Below are 21,664 nucleotides of genomic sequence, written 5' to 3' on the forward strand. Positions count from 1 at the left end.
GCGAACTGAGAATTAGAAGTACTGGAGGAACGGCAGGATCAGCAGTGTCACTGCTGGTGGGCGTATCGGCGGTGATGATTGATGCCTGTTCAGCGATTGGATTCCGCTCCTGGACCGAGGTGGATCCACGTGACTGGTTCGCAGCCCTAAGGATTAAGGACAAGTACCTATAAACAGAGGTATCATAAGAGGAATTTTGGATTTAGAAACTAATAAAACATATCCGAGACATGGTCAGAGCACCGAAAACCCTCCTCCAAAAACGCCGAGCCTAGGAAGCAGGACACACTTCCATCTACAAAGCCGTAATACCCTGGAAGACCTTGTTGGCCTGTAGCTTTGCGTCCCCGTTGACCAGATCCCGCATAGCCTGGCGCTTCTGTTCGGCGGTCAAATCCTTGCCCCCGATCTCCGTCTTCCATTTCATCAGCATCTCTTTGAGGAGGGAGCTGCCCTCCTCCACCTCCTCCTGAGAGTACTTGTCGAGCGAGGGAACAGGTTCCTGTGCCTTGTCCCCATTGTTCTCAGTGGTCGAGAAGTCTTCCAGCTCCTCGGCTTTCTGGCGCGCCATGTTCACTACTTTATCCGGGAAGCGCACCAGTTCCGCAACATGAATACCGAATGACTGGTCGCAGATCCCGGGCTCCACCCGGTAGAGAAGAGTCACTTGACGCTTCTTCTTTGTTTCCGTCTCAGTGGCAGCCTCAGTACCGTCACCGATGAACGCGACAACGTGCAAGTTCTGGACAGCTTTGGGGTACCGGTCCGCCAGCGCGGTCAGCTCGTGGAAGTGGGTAGCGAAGAGGCCGAAGCAACGGATCTCGGTGACGATGTGCTCAGAGATCGCCCAGGCAAGACCGAATCCGTCGTAGGTGCTGGTGCCCCGACCGAGTTCGTCGATGATGATCAGGGAGTCCGAGGTCGCGGACTTGAGGATGTTGGAAGTCTCGAGCATTTCCGCCATAAAGGTCGAGACGCCCTTGAGTTGCGAGTCGCTGGCGCCCACCCGAGCCAGAATGCAGTCGAAAATGGTGAGTTCGGCCTCGGTGCAGGGCACGAAGCAGCCCGTCTGCGCCATGAGCGCGATCACGCCGATCTGGCGGATATATGTGGACTTGCCACCCATGTTGGGACCGGTGATGATGAGAAACGAGGACTCATCGCGGATCAAGGAGACATCATTGGTTATGAATGAGATGTCGTCCTGCATCTCCATGCACGGGTGGCGAGCTTCCTTGAGCACGGTGTTCCCTGTCCCGCGCGGGTGCATCTTTGGGCGGACATAGCCCGAGGGGGCATGGACCGAGGCATGAGCAAAGCTGATAATGACATCCAGGTGAGCGAGGACACCGGCGAGCTGCTCCAGAACGGGGCAGTACGATGTCGCGACGCTTACAACCTCGTTGACCAGTCCGGACTGAGTGCGGTTGTAGTTGGAGGAGAGCTGGTCATGCTCGCGACGGAGGGACTGCATAGTCGATGTGGTGAAGTACACGCCGTTCTTCTGCGTCGAGCATTCCTGGTATTCTTTCTTGTTGCGAATGCACCCCGCCTCTGTGCGGGTGAGACGGAAGCACCAACCATGCACGCGGTGGTTCTCCAGAAACAGTTTCTTCTCCATGTCCTGGTTGAGGTCTTTGGAAACACGGCGATGTTCCATGTCCATGTCGTACCGCAACTTGTCCAACTTCTTTCGAATAATGCGAAGACTCTCATCAAACTCGGGCTTAATGATGAATTCGTGGTTCTCGAGCGCATCGAGGTCGACCGTCGTTTCCACCATCTCCTCCAGCTTGGCCAAGCTATCAGAATGACCCCGAAGCTTGGAGGCGTATTCCTTTTGTAACGGTGACTGGTATTGCTCATCCATCACGTCATCCAGCGCACTGACAAATCCAGGCAGCCGAATGGCAACTTGGTATACGCGGACAACATCTTCCAAGTTGGCCTGTTTTCGTTGGAACCGCTTCGCAAGCCGGTAAAGGTCCGGAATGGCACGTAGATGTTCTTCCTGCATTGTCTGTCGCAGCTCCGTGTTGACGACAAACGCCTCGACCAGCTGCTGCCGCTGTTCAATCTCAGCCAGGTCCATCAGTGGCTGCTTTAACCACTGCGCCAGCAGACGACTGCCCACAGGCGTCTTGCAGTGATTCAACAAACCAAACAAGCTCATGCTCTTATGCCCGTCCCGTGGGCCGGGCATAAGATTCAGCGCCCTGAGCGCTGAAGCATCCAGTTTCATGAACTGCGACAGATCATGCTGGTACAGCTGGTACTGCCCGAAATTGGTGGGGTCGGACATGACGCCCAAATACTTGATCAAGGCCGACGCAGAGCCCATCGCCAGCTTCAGCTCTGTTTGCGGTAACGTCCCCGCCGAGCGCTCATCCCGCAGCAACCGCGTCAGATCCTGCTCAATATCACGGACCCCGAAATCGGCGGCTGGGCGTTCCGAAATGGCAATCCCACAGGTATCCGCAATAGCGCGGATCTTGCCCAGCTCGACATCCTTGCGCGTTGTATCCATCGTGATCAAACACTCCTTCACACCGAGCTGAATGACCAACGACTCGAAATTGGAGTAGACATCGTTATCGAGAAACTCGCTAACACCGAGCTCGCGCACGCTCGCGTCCGCAAAGCAAACACCCACATGTCGAGCCTCTGCGGCGCGTGCCGAGATCTTGACGGACAATATAATCGGCGCAGACTCCATTGACAAGGCACCCACGCTGCCCAGCTCGTCCTCCACATCCTGCAAGTTGCCGGGACTGGCCTGCTTAACGAGCTTCCAGTTCCCCTTGCCCGTGCCCCCGGACCCCCATATCTCAATACGTTTGTTGAGTCGGAACAGCGCCTCGCGCAGGAAGTTGCGGAAGACCGTCACGCTCATGGTCACGGACGGCAGGCCTCCTGTCTCGCTGCGGCCGAGGTTGCGCAGCACTGAGGTCGTCTTGTACACGGTGCGAGCTATGAACTCTGCATCGCCGCCGTGGGATGAGTACCATTCGCCTCGGTCGAATACGCGGATTGTCTCATTGTTGTCGGGTGTTGGGAGAGAATGGAAGAATCGAATGAATCCGACTTCGTCGTCGACCTACAAATAAATTAGTGACTTGTGGTAGCATAAAGCAAGCATACGTACCCTTAGATCTGGCCGAGAAGACATTATGTTGGTTGAGTGTGCAACACAGAGCAGTTGCAGAACAGGGAGTGTAGCCTGTGCAAAAGACGCGCTTGGTGGCAACGCCGTCACGTGAGACGCGTCGCGTGTTTAAGTGGTTTCTTAGTTTTATTTTTAATTGGAGGATGGACTGATCGATCATTCATTAATTAATTGATTGGAGGCTAGGATAACTACGGACATGATGGTCCTGGTGATGGTGTACAGGAGGGTATCACAACAACGCTGATGCAAGACGGACAATGCAAGAAAAAAAGAAACAACATATTAAACAGGTGCGAGCAGAACACTCTGCCCACACGGCGCATCCCACTCGGCCTTCAGCTTGGCCACCTTGGCCCCGATATCTTTAGCAGAGACATCACTGCATGACTTCAACACCACCGAGCGCATCTCGTTGATGGGCACGATGCTAATCCACTGACCCGCCACACCAGCCTCGGCCAGGATCTCAATACACATCACTACCTCCTCCGAGGCAATCGGGCTGCGGATCGAGTCCCGCACATGCTGCACGATCATCTCAAGCGTGAACGGCTTGCGCTGCGCAGCTAGCATGGCTTTGATCCCCGTGCCCACGTAACCCGCCGGGCGCAGCAGCGCCAAGATGCCGGCGACCTCCTCGACGCGGTCGGCTGCGGCACGGCGGATGACCTCGCGTTTGGTGGGGGGCGGAGGTAGCGTCGACTGGTGCAGCTGTTTGTTCTTGATGCGGTCCAGGAGGCCCTGTCGGCGGTTTGTCGTGGCGGCCAGCGTCTTGGGTGGACACTGCTCGGATTCGGCGCGCAGTTTCTCGGTCTTCATGCGAATGATGCCACCCTTCAAGTCCTGCAGGCGCTGCTGGCCCTTGTGGAAGGAGGCGAATGGGATGAGCGACTCGTGCACGGGGGACAGACCCAGCGTCTCAAGGAACAGCGACGCCCGGTCTTCGTCACTGGCACCATCGAATGCATCCTGGGCCTTCTCCCAGAGTAGATCAAGGGCCTGCTCGAACGACTCCTGCAACGCGGAGGGCTGTTCCTCTGTCTGCACCGCCCGCTCGAGACAGATCTTGCCCAGGCCGTAATTTGCCAGACGGTACGAGACGTGACTCGATTTGGTGCTGCGATCCCAGATCCAGACCAGCCGCTGCAGATCCTTCTGCTGCACCTTGCGCTTCCTCCAGATGCGGGTGACGCTGGGAAGAAACTGTCTGAGATCCGCTGGGTTCTTGGAGCCATTGTGGGCTGCGTGGAGCGACAGAGCCTGGACAAAGCACGAGTGTAGATCGAGGATCTCGGTGAAACACGCCGGTCGCGGAGTAATGGCGGGCTCCTCCTTGATTTTCTCGAAATTCAAGATCCGCTGTTTGGACGGGGTGGTTTCCTGAACATTGGCATTGGATGCGCGAGCGCGTCGACTCGGGGTTCGTTTTGGTGACGCATAATGCCCACTGCGCGGCGAGGAGACGGACAATTGACTGAGCTTGAGGGTTTTGGAGGGCGTCAGATTTTCCTCGACAGTCTGTTGAGGGCTGGCGCTTTCCACATTCTCCAATTCCTGGAGTTTGCGTTTTTTGGAAGGCGAGACGGACAGGGAGGCGTAGGAGGCAGGCTTTTTGGTGGTTGGCAGCTGCGACGCGCCGGCTTTGGTGGCTCTGGTAAAAGCCTGGATGGCTGGCTGCTGCTGGGCGAGGCAGCTCTGTCGGGCGGTGCGCGGCATCGCGACTGCACTTTTTTTTTATTGAACAGAAAATATGAGGAAGGAGGAATGGGGGAAGATAAATCACACAGGGTAAGAGATACCGGGAATATGATGTGGGTGAAAAGTAAGATGGGGAAAGAAGGATGAGAAGAGCGAGACGCGAGAGGGAGAAGGGGCGCGTCCAAGTCGTGTCGTGTCGCGTCAGCCCGAATGGGTTAAAGCGGTTTCAACAATTATTAGTGATTAAGTGATGATTTTCCATCAAGACAAGAGAACAGAATAAAAGGTGCACTGAGTCGAGGAGGAATAAAAAAAGATAATCTCCACCGTATATACCGAATACTCCTCAACATTCTGGTCACTACGGTGACCTCCCCGAACATTGGAATGTCCTACTCGACCTCAACCACACCAATCAAACACCACCAACTCCATACCAGACAAATGGATTCGATCGAGTCGAGACCTAACTAAGTACACCAAAGACATAATGACAATGATCTATTTGTTTCCCGAACTAAACCACCCGGACACCGTTCCCTTCGTTTCCGCCGCCTTCTGCTCAACCGTGCGATCCATCTTGTCCACGCCCTCGTGGAACTTCTGGCGCGCCTCCTTGCGGAGCTCTTCGGCCTTGTTGATGCCCTCCTGCGTCTTCTCTGGGATGCGTTCGTCCAGCGTGGTGCGGGTTTTGTTGATCTGAATCGGTTAGTATCTTGCTTTGGTAGTTATGCTCCCATATAGTGTCACATGGAAGAACGAGAGAATGGGGTGGGGAACCTACAGCGTTATCCAAAGCAGCACCGGTCTCCTTGCCGATATTCTTGCCCGTTTTCTCGGCGCTCTCGCCGCTGGGGACCTTATCGCGCGCCTTGTTCACGTCGTCTGTATAGTGTTAGTACAGGTATGCTCCACTCTACACAGTAGTATGTATATGGCAATCAATCTCCTTGGGAGTCGGTGGAAATGGATAAAACAAGAGAGAGAGAGAGGAAAACCCACACTTCATCTCCTTCTTCGCACCCTCGACATCTCCCCCCGAGCGGTACAGATAGTACCCGCCTGCGCCCGCCACGGCAAGACCCAGGTAGAGGCCCGTTCGGTTCTTGGACATGGTGTGTATGTGTGAGTGAGAAGGATCAAGCGATCAATGGATTGTTGATTCAGGGCTGTCTGTCTGGCAGAGTCAGAGGATATTATGTGTGAATAGCAGAGCTGGGGCGAGGTAGTAGGTAGGATCCCTGCTTTTATTCCCGCGTGCGGGCGATGACGTATTCGTTGGGGTTGCATGTGGCTCGGTCGGGCTTTTCTTCATTTTTTCGGTTTCTTGCTTTCATGTTCGAGAAAGTATTGGTTTAATGAGAATGGAAGAGCTTTAGTGCTAGTCTGTAGCTATATTTCATTTGCTCCGCATGCTTTCCATAACATCACACCAACAGTATGTATAGATGGAGCTCTCCAGAGAAAATCGCACGGTTCTCTACCCAAGTCCCTAAGCCACTCCTCATTTCAAAAGCTAAGTCGAGCAACGAAAGCCTAGCCCTAGCTCGACCCAAAGTCTAACCATCCCCCAGCGCCCACTAGGTTAAGTTCTTGCAGCTCGCTCCGTCGACGTCACTAGGTGTCATCGTCGAGCTTGACTCCGCTCCAATGACTTACAGTTACTCACGAAGTAGATCCCCGCAATTCAAATAATCGATCTATACAAGAGACTTGTGGAATATGCAATTTCTAGTTTGTAACAAAACATATGGGATCATACCTGTCCTTGTAAAAGGAAACGAAGATGAGCAAAGGAGAGGATGGGGTGATGCGGGGTAGACGTCATACTATTATGGGCCCTAACCAACCCACTGTAATCCCTAACATGAGGAAAAGAGATAGAAGTGAAATGTGTTTTTACAGTCTCTCTGCCATGTCACCAGCTGCGCTCCTCTCACAAGCATATTATTCTGTTTTTCTGCCAACGCAACTTGCCCTATCCTATTCACACCCCTGTAAAGATCTGGTATGCTTCCAAAATGCATGTTAGCATTCTCCTCCTGAAGTTCTTTCTACAATAATCCGCAATTAAGCTAAGACGTTTCGCCAGTAATCTTGATGAAACTCGCCGATTATCCGAGCCTAGGTAACAGCTTTAGCATTATTGAGATAGTTGAAACCTATTATGATGGCACCGACACCATTGGGGTCTATCGCAATTTTGCTTCCGAGCTAACTGTTCTCCTCTCCTCTTCCGCACTAAGTCGTACAAAATTCTCGGTTCATATCACAGCCAAGCAGGTGAAGACCTATTACTTAGACAATGATGAACAGTGGCTTTATGGTGACATGAGGTCAGAAGATGTCCAGAAGTGGGTTGAGCATAGATGAAGGAGCGGATATATATATTGTGGTCGGCAACCGCACTGTACTAGACGTTCCTACTGCCGAGCAGTCGCAAGGGCAAAGGGGTTAGATGTAAAGCTGGCGATGCCAATTTCAAGCGTATCAGCGGCATTAACTGTTGTGGCATGTGGTGATCCGGCCGGCTCTGGTGGGCGCGCCAAAGACTGGTGACGGCAGCCTGTGGCCCAAGGCGAGCAGATCATTGCGTTCAATATCGCAAGGTCTCATTTACGTTTCTATGCAGCAAGAGTGTCGATAAAGCAAGCACCCAGCGGTACCAATGGCCCTGGGCCGTGAAAGTGTCTGTGAGCTCGACATCCTTAATGCGGTCGCTCTGGCTTTTGGGGGTTATGGTCCAGCGATGTTGGGTTCGGGATGTTGCCCTTTTCGAACGAAACGTCTTTGTGAGGATAAAAAAAGAGAGACAATAGATCACCTAGTTCCACGTACAGTATACTATTTTTGCGAGAAACCCTAACTAGCGAGCTGATAACTGGGGGCGGCAGCCTCTCACGGCAGCCCTGACAGTGGGCCATATGTAGCCGTGGTGCAGGAAGGATCAGCACGGCTGTCGTGTGCCATAATTGGGTAATACAGAGACTATACTGAAGTCAGAGGAAGGAAGAGAGGCAATCTAATAAAAGAGTGGAAAAGAGATGCTACTAAGGGCACACATAATGAGCACGGCTATCGGACTTTATCTTGCATACCATTCATGTAACCAGCCATGATTCGTTAAATCATCAAATGGGACGATAGCTCAGTTGGGAGAGCGTTAGACTGAAGCCTACTTCAGTTAAGATCATATCTAAAGGTCACCGGTTCAATCCCGGTTCGTCCCAAAACTTTTTTTATCAAATCTCCTGCATCAATTTACATCTTAGAAAAATAGCTAGGTGAATGCGATTTTTTTTTATTGTCATATGATAGTTGTTTACAGTATTGAATATATGTAGGATGGGATGGTACGTTAATTTTTCACGCCCTGGTCCAGTAAATAGAACTATCATACTATTATAATGACGATACTAAAATCTCCTTACTTATCTTAATACTAGGCATCATAATATGGGACGATAGCTCAGTTGGGAGAGCGTTAGACTGAAGCCTACTTCAGTTAAAGATCATATCTAAAGGTCACCGGTTCAATCCCGGTTCGTCCCAAAACTTTTTTTTGTCAAATCTCCTGCATCATTATAATAGTTTAGTTGTATCTAGCTAGACAAGTCATGACGCTCGCTTCACCCACTCGGTGACTTGGAACTGAGGGAACGTTCGCCTCCCACAGACCCACACCCCCAAGGACCTTTGCGCGAAAATCCATATATATCGTGACAATTGCGAAAAATAAAAGCTCTTTAATATATAGTATCGCATGTGACCGGCCTGAACTGTGCCTGACGTGACCATGTGATATGGATTGCGTAGATAGTTGGACTGTTTCCTCTTTCTTTCATCTTTCTTCTTCCAACCTGGAAGACCCGTCGACTACAGTACATCAATTTGACTACATTCTCGTTTTCTTCCTGATCTGACTACCTGGTCACATCGCATACACTCAGGCCGCCGCGCTGTGAGCCCTGACAGCCAAGGTAGGGCACGTTGCTAAATTACGTATAATCACGTAGCGTACGCAAGCGGAAATGCAGCGAGAGGCAAAACAAATGGCCGACTTAGCTGAGTCCATCTCAGAAAATTGATATTCTGGAAGACCAAACGATTTAGAGTCAATTCTGGATATTTTCGAGTGAACATCAACCTCTTGTTGGCTTGTATTGCTTGGATCCTTGCTCGTGGCTCAAATAAAGACGCTCGGAATCACGCTCTGAAACTTAAGAGAGCTATATTTGATACCATCGCTAGCTTCTTCGAATTTTTCATCTTCACCTTGACTTCGACAATACCTGGTAGTCTCAGACACAATGAGGATTCGCTAAGGATTGACTGCTCCTCCTAGATCTTCACCACATCCGACAGCCCAAATTGCGCGGTGTCTCTGGTCGACGAGAAGATCCGCGCCAGTGTTTCGGTCAATGCGATCAAGAAGCTAATGCGCGCTGCTTTGCGAATACCGCAAAGACCGCAGAAGAGGCACTGAGGCACTTTCTATTATCTGGTCGTCAGTCGGGTTCTTATCGGGGTTGAACTAGGACACGAGCCCCTACACGGCTTTGAGGCGGCTCCCATCCTTTCGTTGGTCTATAATTGGATGGATTTGACTGGTGATGATCAAAAATCCTTGGAAGGAAAGAGTAGACCTGGTCGAGACTGTATCTAAAAGTCAGAGGAAGGAAGGGTGGCAACCTGAGAAAGGAAAAAAAGATGTTACTTGGGCACAGATAAGATGGCCTTAGCCGCAGTGTCATGCTTCACTTGTATTAGTTTTTTCAAGTTTGCTAAGCTAACACACTGGACGAATCCTCAGTTGGCCCAGATGAGTATGGGCTATCAGATTAAAGTCTCCAAATTTTCATCTTCCAGTCTATGGATGAATCATCAAATGGGACGATAGCTCAGTTGGGAGAGCGTTAGACTGAAGCCTACTTCAGTTAAAGATCATATCTAAAGGTCACCGGTTCAATCCCGGTTCGTCCCAAAACTTTTTTTTGTCAAAATCTCCTGAATAAATTTATATCTATATAAGATAGCTAGGTGAATGCAACCGCTTTACTATTATGTGACTTACGGCGTGTATATAGAACGTACTCATGAGTAGTAAGTAGTGTGATCACACTTGATGGGATCTTGACGGGTCTGCGCTTGACGGGACCGCGTTTGGCATCACTGCGATTGAAGACTGCGATTGAAGACTGCGTTTGAAGACTGCGTTTGACAGGTGACACAGGACATAGACTGTTGTAGATAAGTAGAGACTCTTCTTCGGTCTCTTCTTCCCTTTCTCAACTTGGATCTCCCGTCGACTACGTACTCAAATTGAATTCTTTATTGATTTTCTTTCTTGATCTGACATCCGGTCACAAGTAGTAGGCATTTCTCTGCTTGATACTCCCCACCAAGAGCTTCCCCTCTAATAGATCACTATCACTGCCTGTCTTAGCTAGACATGCCCAACCTTATAACGAAAGGTTGATTTGATGGTACTAAACGAGGATCGATAAGATGAAGTGAAAAAAAAAAATTACTAGTAAGACGACCTTGTCGATAACAGATAACACCAAATCTTCACCTCCAGAGAGTGTGTACGACTGAACCTTACTTCAGTTTCAACAATCGTGAGATCACTAGAGGTGCGTCCTAGTCTTGTGGTCTTTTTTTTCTCCCAAATATTTGTCATGAATTTGTCTTACATTTCACCCATCCCTCCGTTTTTTCCGCATCTACAGATGTTTGACCTAATAAACAAAAGACCAAATTAAACAAAAAATTTTTTTTACATGAATGACTAATGGCTCTCGACAATTATTAAAGTTATTCGGTCGAACGATCTCCTAACTGATCTATCATCTCATCACGTGGTTCGACAGCGGCTTTGTTGTATGTCAAAAGAGCTTTTTGCATCAGGAAATTACTCATTCAGTGAGACTTAAATAGACTTATTGATAACTGTTTTCAAAAGCAGTGACTTATGGCATCTCATGCGGTCCCCCAAAGATACGGTTGCTTATGAATGTAGATGGGGGTTCCTCATTTTAGCTCTAGAGTTTGTGTGTTGTGTCAACCGAGTGATACGCCTAGAATGTTACGGGATTAATCATTGGCCACCAGCAGGCCCTGGCGAACCTGCGCTATCAGCGTTATCTATGCTGCAGGACAGAACTATTCCATCTCCGCGTCACGGGGCCTACCCCACCCACATTTACCCTTGCTCAATTCCGCGCTTCGGAATTGAAATTGCTCCTGCTGAAGAGTGTCGAAAGCGTGATCATGGAACAAAAGAAGCGCGCAGCCCGGGCGTAAAGTTTCGCATCAACCTCGATGCATGATTGAGTTTACTAACACTATACCTGCAGGTGCGATGAGTGCCGACGGCTAAAGGAGAAGTGTGAAGGGGGAGCCCCCTGCAGGAGATGTGCTCATTTCCAGCGAATATGTGAGTTCCGGGGTCTCCCGCCGAGGTCTCGCGAGTTTCGTCCTTACATACCAAGGTGACCAACCATGAGCAATTACTGGCAGAGCCTGTCTAAGGATGATCAGGGAAAAAGCCGAAAGGTCCGAGTTCCGACGACTGGTGGAGCGCGCAAGATATATGGAGCGAATTCTGAAACACACGATGAAAGGTATCAAGCTGGATACAGAAAGCTTGGGAAAGTTAGCAGATGCCCTTGATGCCGATGAGGAGACTACACCCGCGGTTGTCTCTGACCCTCAACACTCGGAGGGACTGCGGTTAGATGACGAGGCTTGTACAATGGAACCAGTCGGTGATAGCACAACTCGTTCGTTTGCAAAACTCACATCCTCGCTTTTGAGATATATGTTGATTAGCTGCAGACTTTTCCGGGGAATTTTCATACTGGAACTTTTCTATGCGAATTAAAAGTCGCATAGAAAGCCACATAAAAGAGACAGAGAGCCGAGTATGTTTTATGCTGGCCACCGTTGTTGACCTTCGTTGGCTAATGAAGAAAGCATTTGCAGGATCATGACCATGGCTTTCCCCGCGCCCATCAATTACGCCCTGCAAACAACCATCTATCAGAAGCGGTCTCATCCTGTCCTCCTCGACATGTTGCCACTTTTCTAGTGAACACATTTTTCAAGTTCGCAGAGACACATTACTTTTTCGCTGAGGAATCCTGGGTCCTTGAAACAGTGAATTCGTTGTACACCAATCCTGAAAGCTTCTACAAGAATGGCAGCGAAGTGACAATTAGTATACTTCTCACTGTCTTTGCCATTGGAACACAATATTCCCATCTTGAGTCTTCAAGACAAGGTTCTATCAGCGCCCCGGGATCAACATTCTCAGAGGATGATGTAGGCGCCACATTTTATCAACATGCAATCCGTCTACTACCCGAGATCATCGAGATATCCTCTCTTGAGAGTGTGCAGGCGTGCTTACTATTTGGTTACTATGCACTCCCTGTTGATGCCTCGGGTTTAGGCTTTATTTACATCAATCTTGCTATGCGGCTTGGAATGCAGAACGGGATGCATCGAAAATGCAAGAATGAGGCCTTTAGTCCGGCCATGATTGAAACACGAAACCGCGTCTGGTGGACAGCATATGCACTAGAGAGGTAAGATTTATTTTCATTCGCAAAGTACGCAGAACATTTGCTGAATGCCATAAAGGAAAATATCGATCTTTCACGGTCGGCCTCTTTCAGTACTTCGAACGGATGTTGATGCAAATATTCCTTCGTACCAAGGAAATTTGCATCCAGAAGTCTGCCCAGGGACTGTTGTGCGCGCTAAGATCTCGATACAGTTGGTTAATTTTCTCGAAGATCTCTTTCACGAAATGTACTTTCTAGCCCTCTTCCATTTTCCCAAACGCAACAAGCTGTCGTGAAGCTAACAATCTTATAGCAACTTGCTGCGGCATTGCCAAATGCAAGGGGCATGCAAAATTGTCTTGCGTTTGTTGGCGATGAAGAGTGCTTTCACAAAATGGTGGGCCTCCCTCCCGAGTGATGCTCTAAACAACGAAACACTGGAATCCGCACATATACGCTCGGCAATGCATTTAAGACTCGAATACTGCTTAATTCGTATGTTTGTCGGAAGACCCTTCCTTCTCAAACAAGAAACATCGGACTCCAGCACAAGTTCACCTGCTCAGATGAACAATACCACCGAAAGTCACCCCAGGATAACCGAGGGAGGGTCACATAGATCCATGATAGGTCGAAAGGACTTGATCAATGACTGTATTCAGGCAGCGAACGAGGCACTGGATATTTGCCAGCGACTACGAGATAGCGGAATAGGTCTTGCACGAGCCTCGTACATCGAATATAGCTCATGTCGGGCGTCTTTACTCGTGCTGATTGCCTACTCAATCCAAAGTTTCTCTGAGCAATTCCGCAAGCCCTTATACAACGGATTGACCATGATCCGCGAAATGTCAGCGGCAGGGGAATCGGCGAGATCTGAAGTGTCATTGATTGAATCACTCGAGCGGGCGCTTGCTCGCTTACACACTGCAACAAAACACAGGGAGTTGGGAAATATTCAGGAAAAGTCGGTGTCGGATTACGAGGCTTTCAAGAAATGGGGAACCAATTTGACCGAAAGAAGCGAGTCTCGCTCGTCTGGATCGGACCCAGATCCTCTGGCTTGCCAGGTTGGAGAAAATGGGTTACCATCTAGTCGGCCTACAGCCTTTGACACATACCTCAATCCTTCGTTCACCATTGATGGTGACATCTTCAATGGCATTGATCCTTCGATTGAAATGTTCATACTTGGCGCCGAAACCTTCTCTCCCTCCACCGAGTGGCCTACATATAACGAGGCACAGGTGCTGGGGCAATTTCTCACGGATCCTAACTTCGTGGCCGATGAAGGAACATGACTGTGTATGAACAATATTTGGCTTATATTCTGACGGTCTACATGGCTTTGACAAACTAGGTGGAACTTGCAGGTCCATCACTTGACGAGTATATTATGCATGAATATTGTAACCACATGTTACAATCAAATAGAAGCCGCCACAATTCTCTCCGCCATCTGTGGCAGTGTATTCTCCAAAACTTCCATCTTAGTGTCGAAAATCTCCTCACAGGACTCCTGCTCATATATCGTGCAATAGGCACCGCGGAAGCCAACCTTGACCGCAGCCGACACATCCCACATATGTGCCGCTGCGAACCACTTGACATCTCCAGGAGAAAATTTGGCGAGAGCCGGCCTGTACGCTGCCAAAGCGGGCTTGGCCAATCCCTGCGTGTCACAGCTGATGAAGTTATCAAGCGGCATATGCACGCCTGCACGTTCGAAGTACCCACGAACCCGCTTGGTATCCCCGGTAGTTAAGCACCAAACGGTAAATCCAGCGTTTCTCAATATTTCAAAGCAATCGCTTATTCCCGGCCTGAGTTCCAACTCCGAATATCCCTGGACACACTGATCGCGCTCTGCTTCTGTGGCGAATGTTCTTGGGGACCCAACTCCAGCCATATACAGTGTCCGGAAGAATAGAGCGGTGAGAACGTCCTTATAAGGTCGGTAGCGTTCTGAGATTGACAGGAAAGTAAATTCCAGCTCGGCGGCTGTCATCCAGGTAAATCCGAAGGAGCGAGCGGTGATGTTTTTGGCGAGGAGTTTATCGCCAATGACGCGGTCGATACAGTTGTAAAATGCATCGAAGGAGACGCATGTCCCGACAACATCGAATACCACATGCTTTTGGTTACCCATGGTGAGGGTAAAGAGTGGAAGAAGGCTTTTGGGGTTTGAGAATTTTCTCTGAAGCTAGATCTTAATTCGGCGCGTATAGAGAGGTGGTTCTGTGCCTTTCACGGTGAGGGGTTTGGAAAGGAACCTGGGCTAGAAGACACTGGTAAAATCAGCTTGGTTGTTCCAATTGGAGGCGATCGAGAGCCCCTTATGTGTGAATTACCTATCGAAGACTGGAAAGACTAATGCAATAACATGAAGAAGCAGTTGTCCCCCGCACCGACAACCATCTCCCACTAGTAAATTCAACTTGATGTTCGTGGAATTCCAGATCAGGTAAACCCGGGCCGGTCCACGCTTATTGGACAGCTGCTAGTTATCATGAAAGTGGAGATTTGCAAGAATCATAATACCGTCTTCTACGTCCAGATAGCGAAAAGCAATTTCCTGTCACACACATGTGCAGCTGTGATATTGTTGTGAGACAAGACCGAGATAGTCGGAATACGTCAACACACTGTTGTGCTCAAGTGTGTCAACCTTGAGAAACGGGTTTGCGTTCTTCCATTGCTCATCCAAGAAAACGATGAGAGATAAAATAGAGACACGTATTTGGCTTTAGGCGAAGATTCATAATTCCATAGATTCGCTATAAAATTGATTGCTAGGACTTTACAAATTCAAGACCATAAGATATTAAGCCTCCTGAGACCACGCTTCGGCTTGGGCTCTGGCTCGGGTTTGTTCTGGTAGCTTTCAATGAAAGGTCGAATAGGAATTTCCGCCAGCGGAATGATTCTGGTCTTCATCCAAAACTTGTAGCCAAAATAGATAACCACAATAAATGGCAAGTTGAAATAGCTCGAGATAAAGGTCTCGGTGCTCCATTGCCCGTGTATAAAGGTTGTGAATCCTCCGGTGAAGAAAAGAAGGATAAACACGGTCAATGAGACCCAGGTCGAAAATGGCTGAAAAGGCGCCGCCCACGGAAGTTCCCTGTGGCGATCTATCCCTTGCTTCTTGCAACCGTAGAGGAATCGCAAATAGACCACGCAGATACAAATCCAATTTACCAGGGTAGAGATAGAGACGAGATCTTGTAACCAGGTGAACACTGTGCTTGCCGAGCTGGACAGAGTCATATACCCGAGGGCCATGAACAACCCATAGAGAGACACTGCCGCATAAGGGATGCCGAAGCGGTTGATACGCTTAAAGATAGCGGGAGCATGTCCATGAACTGCCATTCCGTAGAGGATTCGAGACCCACCAAGCATATTGGAGTTACCCGCTGACCAGGCTGAAGTGAGAACAACCGCATTGATGATCGAGGGGACGATTTTAATGCCAGCGACACGAGCAGCTATGACAAATGGTGATTGAGCAGCTGTTCCTGATGATCCTAGGAGAGAATCATTCGTAGATGCCACTACTAGGCTGACCATAAAGATTGAGACGACGTAGAAGAGCAAGATACGGACGAATATACGGCGTGCTGCCATAGGAATGGCATGACGGGGAGATCGGGTCTCCGCAGCTGCCACGGTGATGTTCTCAATGCCCGAATAAGCGTAGAGCGCGTTGTCGAATGTTTTCCAGAATCCCAAGAAGCGACCCAGTGAGCCAGGAATTCCCAGATACTGAACCATAGGTCCATATGGGGCTTTCCAGTAGGCGAAGCCAATTGACTTGTGATTAGGGCCTCCGCCGCATGTAATCACCAGAGCCATTAGGTTGATACCAATCACTAGCATGATTTTCAGGATCGAGAAACCGAATTCGAGTTCCCCGTAGATTCGAACGAACATCAGGGCGGTAGCCAGCATCAAGACTCCAAACACAGTGATCCAAATCGCGTTGTTGACAGTGGTCCAGAACTCGATGACAACGGCGGCAGCAACGATTTCGGCTGGGATAGAGACGATGTAGGAGTAAACCTGGTTCCATCCATTGGCAAATGCAAGAGCAGGATCACAGAAGATCTCTGCATATCGGATCAGACCACCATTAAGAGGAGCCAGGGCTCCCATCTCTCCAACACCGAAGACAACACTTGCCACAGTGAGGCCAATCACAGAGTATGCAAGAAATGCACCAAATGGGCCAGCAGTCACAATAGCTCGCCCTGAGCTGAGGAAGAGGCCGGTTCCAACTGTGCCAGCAAGGGCAATCATCTGGATGTGTCGCTGGTGAAGGCCTTGTCTGAAGTTCTTGATCTCCTCGAGTTGACTAGCAGCATTCTCCGCATCAGTAGGTTTTGCCATCTCGGCATCGTAGGCGGGGGTCTTCTCTTCAGAGGGGGTTGTGGCCTCGATGCCATTATTGTCTGTCAAATTATGGTTCGTCAGAGAAGGTGGCATGATTGAAGATACTGTAGCATGAAATCAATTCAGAGGGAAAGCGATTGCCCAGAATGAGGATCCACCCCTCAAATTTTGTACTTTTTTTCATGTTTATTTTGCATCTGGCACGGACCGTCACAGACTGCCGGCTCCTATCAGGAGCTAATTGGAAACCGCGGGGATGTTGTTGGTGGACTGGACCGGACTATGACCGGCGCGGTTTATGAGGCTACTAGCCCTCCGTTAGGAAAAGCCCAACCCTAAACCCTTGCCACTAGCCCCCATGGTCCCTATTTTAGTGCGGGGGTACATCAATGGCCCCCTGCCGGTGGTTTCCTTTTCGAGTAATCTCGGCCCGGCACTGATGAGGAGAAGCAGATTTGTTGGTGACCGGAGCGACGTGAACTCTTATCTGCTATAAAAAATGGCAGGATCTTTGAAGATTGCTTGACGAGATTCTTTCCACTTGCAAATTCATTCACTTACAATCATGACTCTCTCCAACGGCACCACCCCTCCCACTGCCGGCACATCCAAGTGTCTCCCTACCGTAACCCCTGGCAAATGCTTTTGGCAAACAGCTCGTGATGAGCTCAGCGACCACCGATCGACGGATCAATTGCCCGAGCACCGTGATATAGTGATCATTGGTGCGGGGTATGCGGGTGTCAGTACAGCATATCATCTCATGAAGGTTGGCATTGCGACAACGTCAATTGCTATATTAGAAGCACGAGGCGCATGTTCGGGAGCAACCGGTAGAAACGGCGGCCATTGCAGACCCGATTTCTATGGCCATATTCCGACATACATGGATCGCGCAGGGGATCGAGCGGGTGCGGAAATTGCCGAATTCGAAATAGCCAATCTTCGTGCACTGAAGAAGGTGATCGAGCAGGAGAAGATCGACTGCGATTTCACTCTTTCGCGATCGGTCGATGTCTGGTGTAACGAGGAGTCCGCGAAGAAAGCCAAAGCGGTCTACGACCGAGTGGTTGCCGCCGGCTTTGAGTATATGGAGGATGCTGTTTTTTATACAGGCGACCAAGTCGAAGGGGTAAGTGATTGTATCATATCTCATTCCTGTGGCACAACGAAATCAACCACTGACATCCACCAGATCTGCGGTGTCAAGGGCGCAAAAGCATGTGCCAGCTTCACTGCCGGTACCATGTTTCCTTTCAAATTTATCAGCCATCTTATTCGACTACTCCTTACAGCCGGGGTAAATCTACAAACACATACACCGGTCACCTCCATTACACCAAACCCAGAAGGCGATTTCATTGTGGAGACACCTCGAGGCAAGATGCGTGCAGGAAAGATCATTTACGCCAATAATGCCTATGTCTCCGGGCTTCTCCCAGAGTACAGCAAGAACATCATCCCCTGCAAGGGTATCTGCTGTAGAATCACTGTTCCGGAGGGGGTCACACCGCCACTTCTCAACAATTCATACATAAACCGAGCCGACGACAATACGCTTTCTTATCTTGTCCCCCGTGCCGATGGCAGCATTATCGTAGGTGGTGCCGCTGCCGTATTCCGGCCATTCAAACACCAGTGGTACGATAATGTGGACGACAGTGTCCTGATCGACTCCGCTAAGGAGTACTACGACGGGTATATGCAGCGAACATATCGTGGATGGGAAGATACCGGTGCCAAGGTGGACAAGATATGGACGGGTGTCATGGGCTATTCATATGACTCAAATCCGCATATCGGACACGTTCCAGGGAAAAAAGGTCGGTTTATCCTAGCTGGCTTCAACGGGCATGGTATGCCAGTCATCTGGCTAGCAGCAAAGGAACTGGCCAAGATGATTGCCAAGGGTGTTCCCTTTGAAGACACCAGCATGCCTCGTCTATTCCAGACAAGTCAATTCCGCATTGATCGCGCACAGGCTGGAAAGGAGGAGGATGGTGATATTCTTGGGACTGGCAAATTGGCTGCTACTAGACCCTGAGATGTGAACACTTGAAGATCATGAACAGCTGAACCTTCATGTGGCCGAACTCGTAGCATTAGATTAGCTATTCGGCGGCCAATTTACCGTAACTTGGCATTGTGGTGTGGGACTTCACATAACTGCGAGTCTTTTGAGAACGGCATTTTACCGTTAATAATAAGCCAACGGGGAACCAACCACTTCTCCCAAGTTAGAATATTATAGATCTAGAACTGTGCAAGAACTTTGCCGCCGAAGCATGAGAGCATGTCGTAGCGTAAGGTCAAAAATAAACGTTGGTCTCACAGAGTGTTGGCCGCTGGAGCATCCCCTGAGCGCATGTAATATTAATCTATCATATAAACTTAATTTTTAAAGCTATACCAGCTAATATTTCACTTCTAGATAGTGAAAAACACCCACACTGATTTTCATAATCGGTCTCCAAATGGCTCATGCGGGTTATGACAACTTGTACCTTGTATCTCGTATTCCTAAACTGTATTCGTTCATAAGGTTTCTATTCTTCTAGGTTTTTGATTCCGTCCTCCAACGAGGGAAGTTTATCTTTCCCGATGCCAAGTCTCTTCCTCCACTTGCTTTCCTTCTTGAGCTTCGCTCTCTTGCGCCGTCTTGGCGCATAGTTGATGGGAGATTCGCCTCCGATAAAGATGAAAACATCATACAGTAGAGCTCCGGCCAAGCAACCACCAATAGTGGCTACCCAGCATCCCCAAAACCACCAGCCTTTATGGTCTGTGAAGGTGTTACCACCATATCCAGCCATAAGAGCTACAAGGCGAGGACCAAAATCTCTTGCTGGGTTGAAACACCTATGGACGGTAACTGTCAATAAATTGTATCGTGAATATTGTGAGGATATAGGAAACATACCCGCCGGTGTTGAACCCCAAGCAAATGCACAAAACATAGATAACCAATCCAATCACAAACGAATGCATACCGGCACCAGGAGGCGTGTTGCTATCATCACCCATCGCAAAGATCACACAGAGTAGAATAGCATCGCCGATGAATTCGTTGAAAAATGCTGTGGCGGAGCTGACATGCCCTAGCGGCTCTGTGTAGAACCCGAGCCCGGTAGTCCCGGCAGGTGCATGAGGCGCGAGACCCATAATGGCATCTCTGTATAGACAGTACGACAATCCGGCTGCTGTGATACCACCAAGAATCTGGGCTATCACGTAGTAGCAGCATCGTCGGCCCGGGAAGCCACGGTATATCCATAATGCAATGGAGATCCCTGGATTCAGGTGAGCACCGGAAACACCACCAGCCAGGTAGATTCCGATCATGAACCCGAGTCCCCATGACCAATTCTCCGATAGACGAGTTCCTGCCTGGGGACCTCCGGTCGAAACTGCAAGGTTACCAGTCAGGCCTATGAGGACCGCAACAGTAGTCTAAATAGTTGAATTTCATTAACAGAGTTCGACTGGTTCTAGAGATGCGAACTTACCGCAAGCCATTCCGCGAAAGGCTCTTTCATGTGATGTCGAATCTTGGCCCATGTATTAAGAAACTCCTCCGTGGGCGGCTGTTCAATTTCATCTTGTCCAGGCCCAGGTTTCTGTGCCGAAACATCTCCGTTGACCTCGGACTCGATCGGTCGGAGTAGACCGTCAGGCTGTGGCGCATATACTGCATGCTGCCTAGCCACGCCCTGTTGTGCCGCAGCGGAATAGCTTGGGGGACCGTGAGGTTCAGCGACGCTAGACTGTGTATTAGAGAGGCCTGGGGTTATGCCCAGCTCCGGGGCTGGTTGTGATTGACCTGGAGGCTCTGTCTCGTACGCCTTTTGTGATTTGTTTTCGTCGCGACGCATACCAGGTCTGACCACACGCGGAAGGGGCTTCGCGAGACCCCAGATTGGCGAATCATTGTTCCCGCCATATCTGGGATTGTATTGGCGATATTCAGGGTCGATGTAGACATTTTCTTGCCGCTGTGGGCCGTACACCATGTTGTTTCCCGCTAAAGAGTGGGATGGCCAACGATTAACTTGTTGTTGACTTAAGGTTTTGTTTCTGATGGTTGGCTCATGCTGAGTTTGGGCTCCATAGTAAACACTGTCCGATTCGGTCGGATGTCGTGTCACGGCGGCCCTGACAGAGAGTGGTGTTTGAGGATGCTCCTGAAGAGGTGTTGAAGGATGGCCATGCGAAGAATTCGGGGGCATTGTTCATTCTGCAATTTTAATTCAGGCTGTTTCTGTTTGGACGACTGGGGCGTTTGGCTGTCATCTTGTGTCTCTCTTGTGGGCACTTTTTCTTCGCTTTCCGTGCACGACGAAGAACTTGAGATGCTGTCTTGTTCGTCAATTGGCTGCAGCGGTTGCTCAGGAAGGGACTGGTGAGCGTCCTTGGGAGGTCTGTCCTCCATAGTAACGGCCGTGCGGCGAGTGGAAGTTCAACAGTTCGTCGAAATGCGCGGAACCTCTGTACGCGGCGGGCATCGTTTTATAGTCATGGAAATCGTTGAATGGCACTGCATGGCCAACCCCTAGCACAGACTTGGAGGCAAATTCGGAGTAAACAAATTTCCATCCTATCTGCAATTGACGTTTGCCATCCAAGAATGATGCCTTAGATCCAAGATTTTGGTTCGAATCATGTACTACGCTGGGTGGGGCTATCCTGGGATTGGCGGAATACGGGGCCTGCCTCCCGTGCCAAGGCACAGTGGAAACGAGCTGGAACCTTATCGAACCTCAGCTCAGCGTCACTGTGTCGCAACTAGGTCTCCATCTTCCAAGACTTCTTTCCTTTTTTCTTTTTGGTCGTT

General features: G+C 49.7%; 11 protein-coding genes across 11 annotated transcripts; 4 read left to right on the forward strand and 7 right to left on the reverse strand.

Annotated features, from left to right (window-relative positions):
• Positions 1–295: 295 nt before the first annotated feature.
• Positions 296–3,169, reverse strand: N7510_011368 (mismatch repair ATPase MSH2; the record flags this gene model as incomplete). Its single annotated transcript, XM_056983293.1, has 2 exons — positions 296–3,097; positions 3,146–3,169. The coding sequence occupies 2 exons, from the start codon at positions 3,167–3,169 to the stop codon at positions 296–298; spliced, it is 2,826 nt and encodes a 941-aa protein (XP_056828787.1).
• A 282-nt stretch (positions 3,170–3,451) lies between these two features.
• Positions 3,452–4,885, reverse strand: N7510_011369 (DNA replication factor Cdt1 C-terminal domain-containing protein; the record flags this gene model as incomplete). Its single annotated transcript, XM_056983294.1, has 1 exon — positions 3,452–4,885. One exon carries the CDS (start codon positions 4,883–4,885, stop codon positions 3,452–3,454), a length of 1,434 nt encoding a protein of 477 aa, XP_056828788.1.
• Positions 4,886–5,368: 483 nt separating this feature from the next.
• On the reverse strand, positions 5,369–5,981 carry N7510_011370 (uncharacterized protein; the record flags this gene model as incomplete). Its single annotated transcript, XM_056983295.1, has 3 exons — positions 5,369–5,566; positions 5,652–5,752; positions 5,870–5,981. The coding sequence occupies 3 exons, from the start codon at positions 5,979–5,981 to the stop codon at positions 5,369–5,371; spliced, it is 411 nt and encodes a 136-aa protein (XP_056828789.1).
• Positions 5,982–6,967: 986 nt separating this feature from the next.
• On the forward strand, positions 6,968–7,426 carry N7510_011371 (uncharacterized protein; the record flags this gene model as incomplete). The annotated part of the gene is made up of 2 exons (XM_056983296.1): positions 6,968–7,221; positions 7,285–7,426. The coding sequence occupies 2 exons, from the start codon at positions 6,968–6,970 to the stop codon at positions 7,424–7,426; spliced, it is 396 nt and encodes a 131-aa protein (XP_056828790.1).
• Positions 7,427–10,984: 3,558 nt separating this feature from the next.
• On the forward strand, positions 10,985–11,365 carry N7510_011372 (Zn(II)2Cys6 transcription factor domain-containing protein; the record flags this gene model as incomplete). The annotated part of the gene is made up of 2 exons (XM_056983297.1): positions 10,985–11,169; positions 11,227–11,365. Coding segments are annotated over 2 exons (324 nt in total), but the record flags the coding sequence as incomplete, so codon positions are not given.
• A 37-nt stretch (positions 11,366–11,402) lies between these two features.
• Positions 11,403–13,739, forward strand: N7510_011373 (transcription factor domain-containing protein; the record flags this gene model as incomplete). Its single annotated transcript, XM_056983298.1, has 4 exons — positions 11,403–11,652; positions 11,702–11,827; positions 11,961–12,459; positions 12,752–13,739. 4 exons carry the CDS (start codon positions 11,403–11,405, stop codon positions 13,737–13,739), a joined length of 1,863 nt encoding a protein of 620 aa, XP_056828792.1.
• Positions 13,740–13,864: 125 nt separating this feature from the next.
• N7510_011374 (putative 2-haloalkanoic acid dehalogenase) lies at positions 13,865–14,587 on the reverse strand (the record flags this gene model as incomplete). Its single annotated transcript, XM_056983299.1, has 1 exon — positions 13,865–14,587. The coding sequence occupies one exon, from the start codon at positions 14,585–14,587 to the stop codon at positions 13,865–13,867; it is 723 nt and encodes a 240-aa protein (XP_056828793.1).
• Positions 14,588–15,246: 659 nt separating this feature from the next.
• N7510_011375 (aromatic amino acid and leucine permease) lies at positions 15,247–16,926 on the reverse strand (the record flags this gene model as incomplete). Its single annotated transcript, XM_056983300.1, has 1 exon — positions 15,247–16,926. The coding sequence occupies one exon, from the start codon at positions 16,924–16,926 to the stop codon at positions 15,247–15,249; it is 1,680 nt and encodes a 559-aa protein (XP_056828794.1).
• A 472-nt stretch (positions 16,927–17,398) lies between these two features.
• On the forward strand, positions 17,399–18,877 carry N7510_011376 (NAD(P)/FAD-dependent oxidoreductase; the record flags this gene model as incomplete). Its single annotated transcript, XM_056983301.1, has 1 exon — positions 17,399–18,877. One exon carries the CDS (start codon positions 17,399–17,401, stop codon positions 18,875–18,877), a length of 1,479 nt encoding a protein of 492 aa, XP_056828795.1.
• A 502-nt stretch (positions 18,878–19,379) lies between these two features.
• N7510_011377 (MIP/aquaporin family protein) lies at positions 19,380–20,843 on the reverse strand (the record flags this gene model as incomplete). Its single annotated transcript, XM_056983302.1, has 3 exons — positions 19,380–19,692; positions 19,754–20,283; positions 20,340–20,843. The coding sequence occupies 3 exons, from the start codon at positions 20,841–20,843 to the stop codon at positions 19,380–19,382; spliced, it is 1,347 nt and encodes a 448-aa protein (XP_056828796.1).
• A 131-nt stretch (positions 20,844–20,974) lies between these two features.
• On the reverse strand, positions 20,975–21,262 carry N7510_011378 (uncharacterized protein; the record flags this gene model as incomplete). Its single annotated transcript, XM_056983303.1, has 1 exon — positions 20,975–21,262. One exon carries the CDS (start codon positions 21,260–21,262, stop codon positions 20,975–20,977), a length of 288 nt encoding a protein of 95 aa, XP_056828797.1.
• Positions 21,263–21,664: the final 402 nt, after the last annotated feature.

The sequence above is a fragment of the Penicillium lagena genome, assembly GCF_028827675.1.
Source record: "Penicillium lagena strain IBT 129212 chromosome Unknown utg000008l_segment0_segment0, whole genome shotgun sequence".
Taxonomy (NCBI): Eukaryota; Fungi; Ascomycota; class Eurotiomycetes; order Eurotiales; family Aspergillaceae; genus Penicillium; species Penicillium lagena.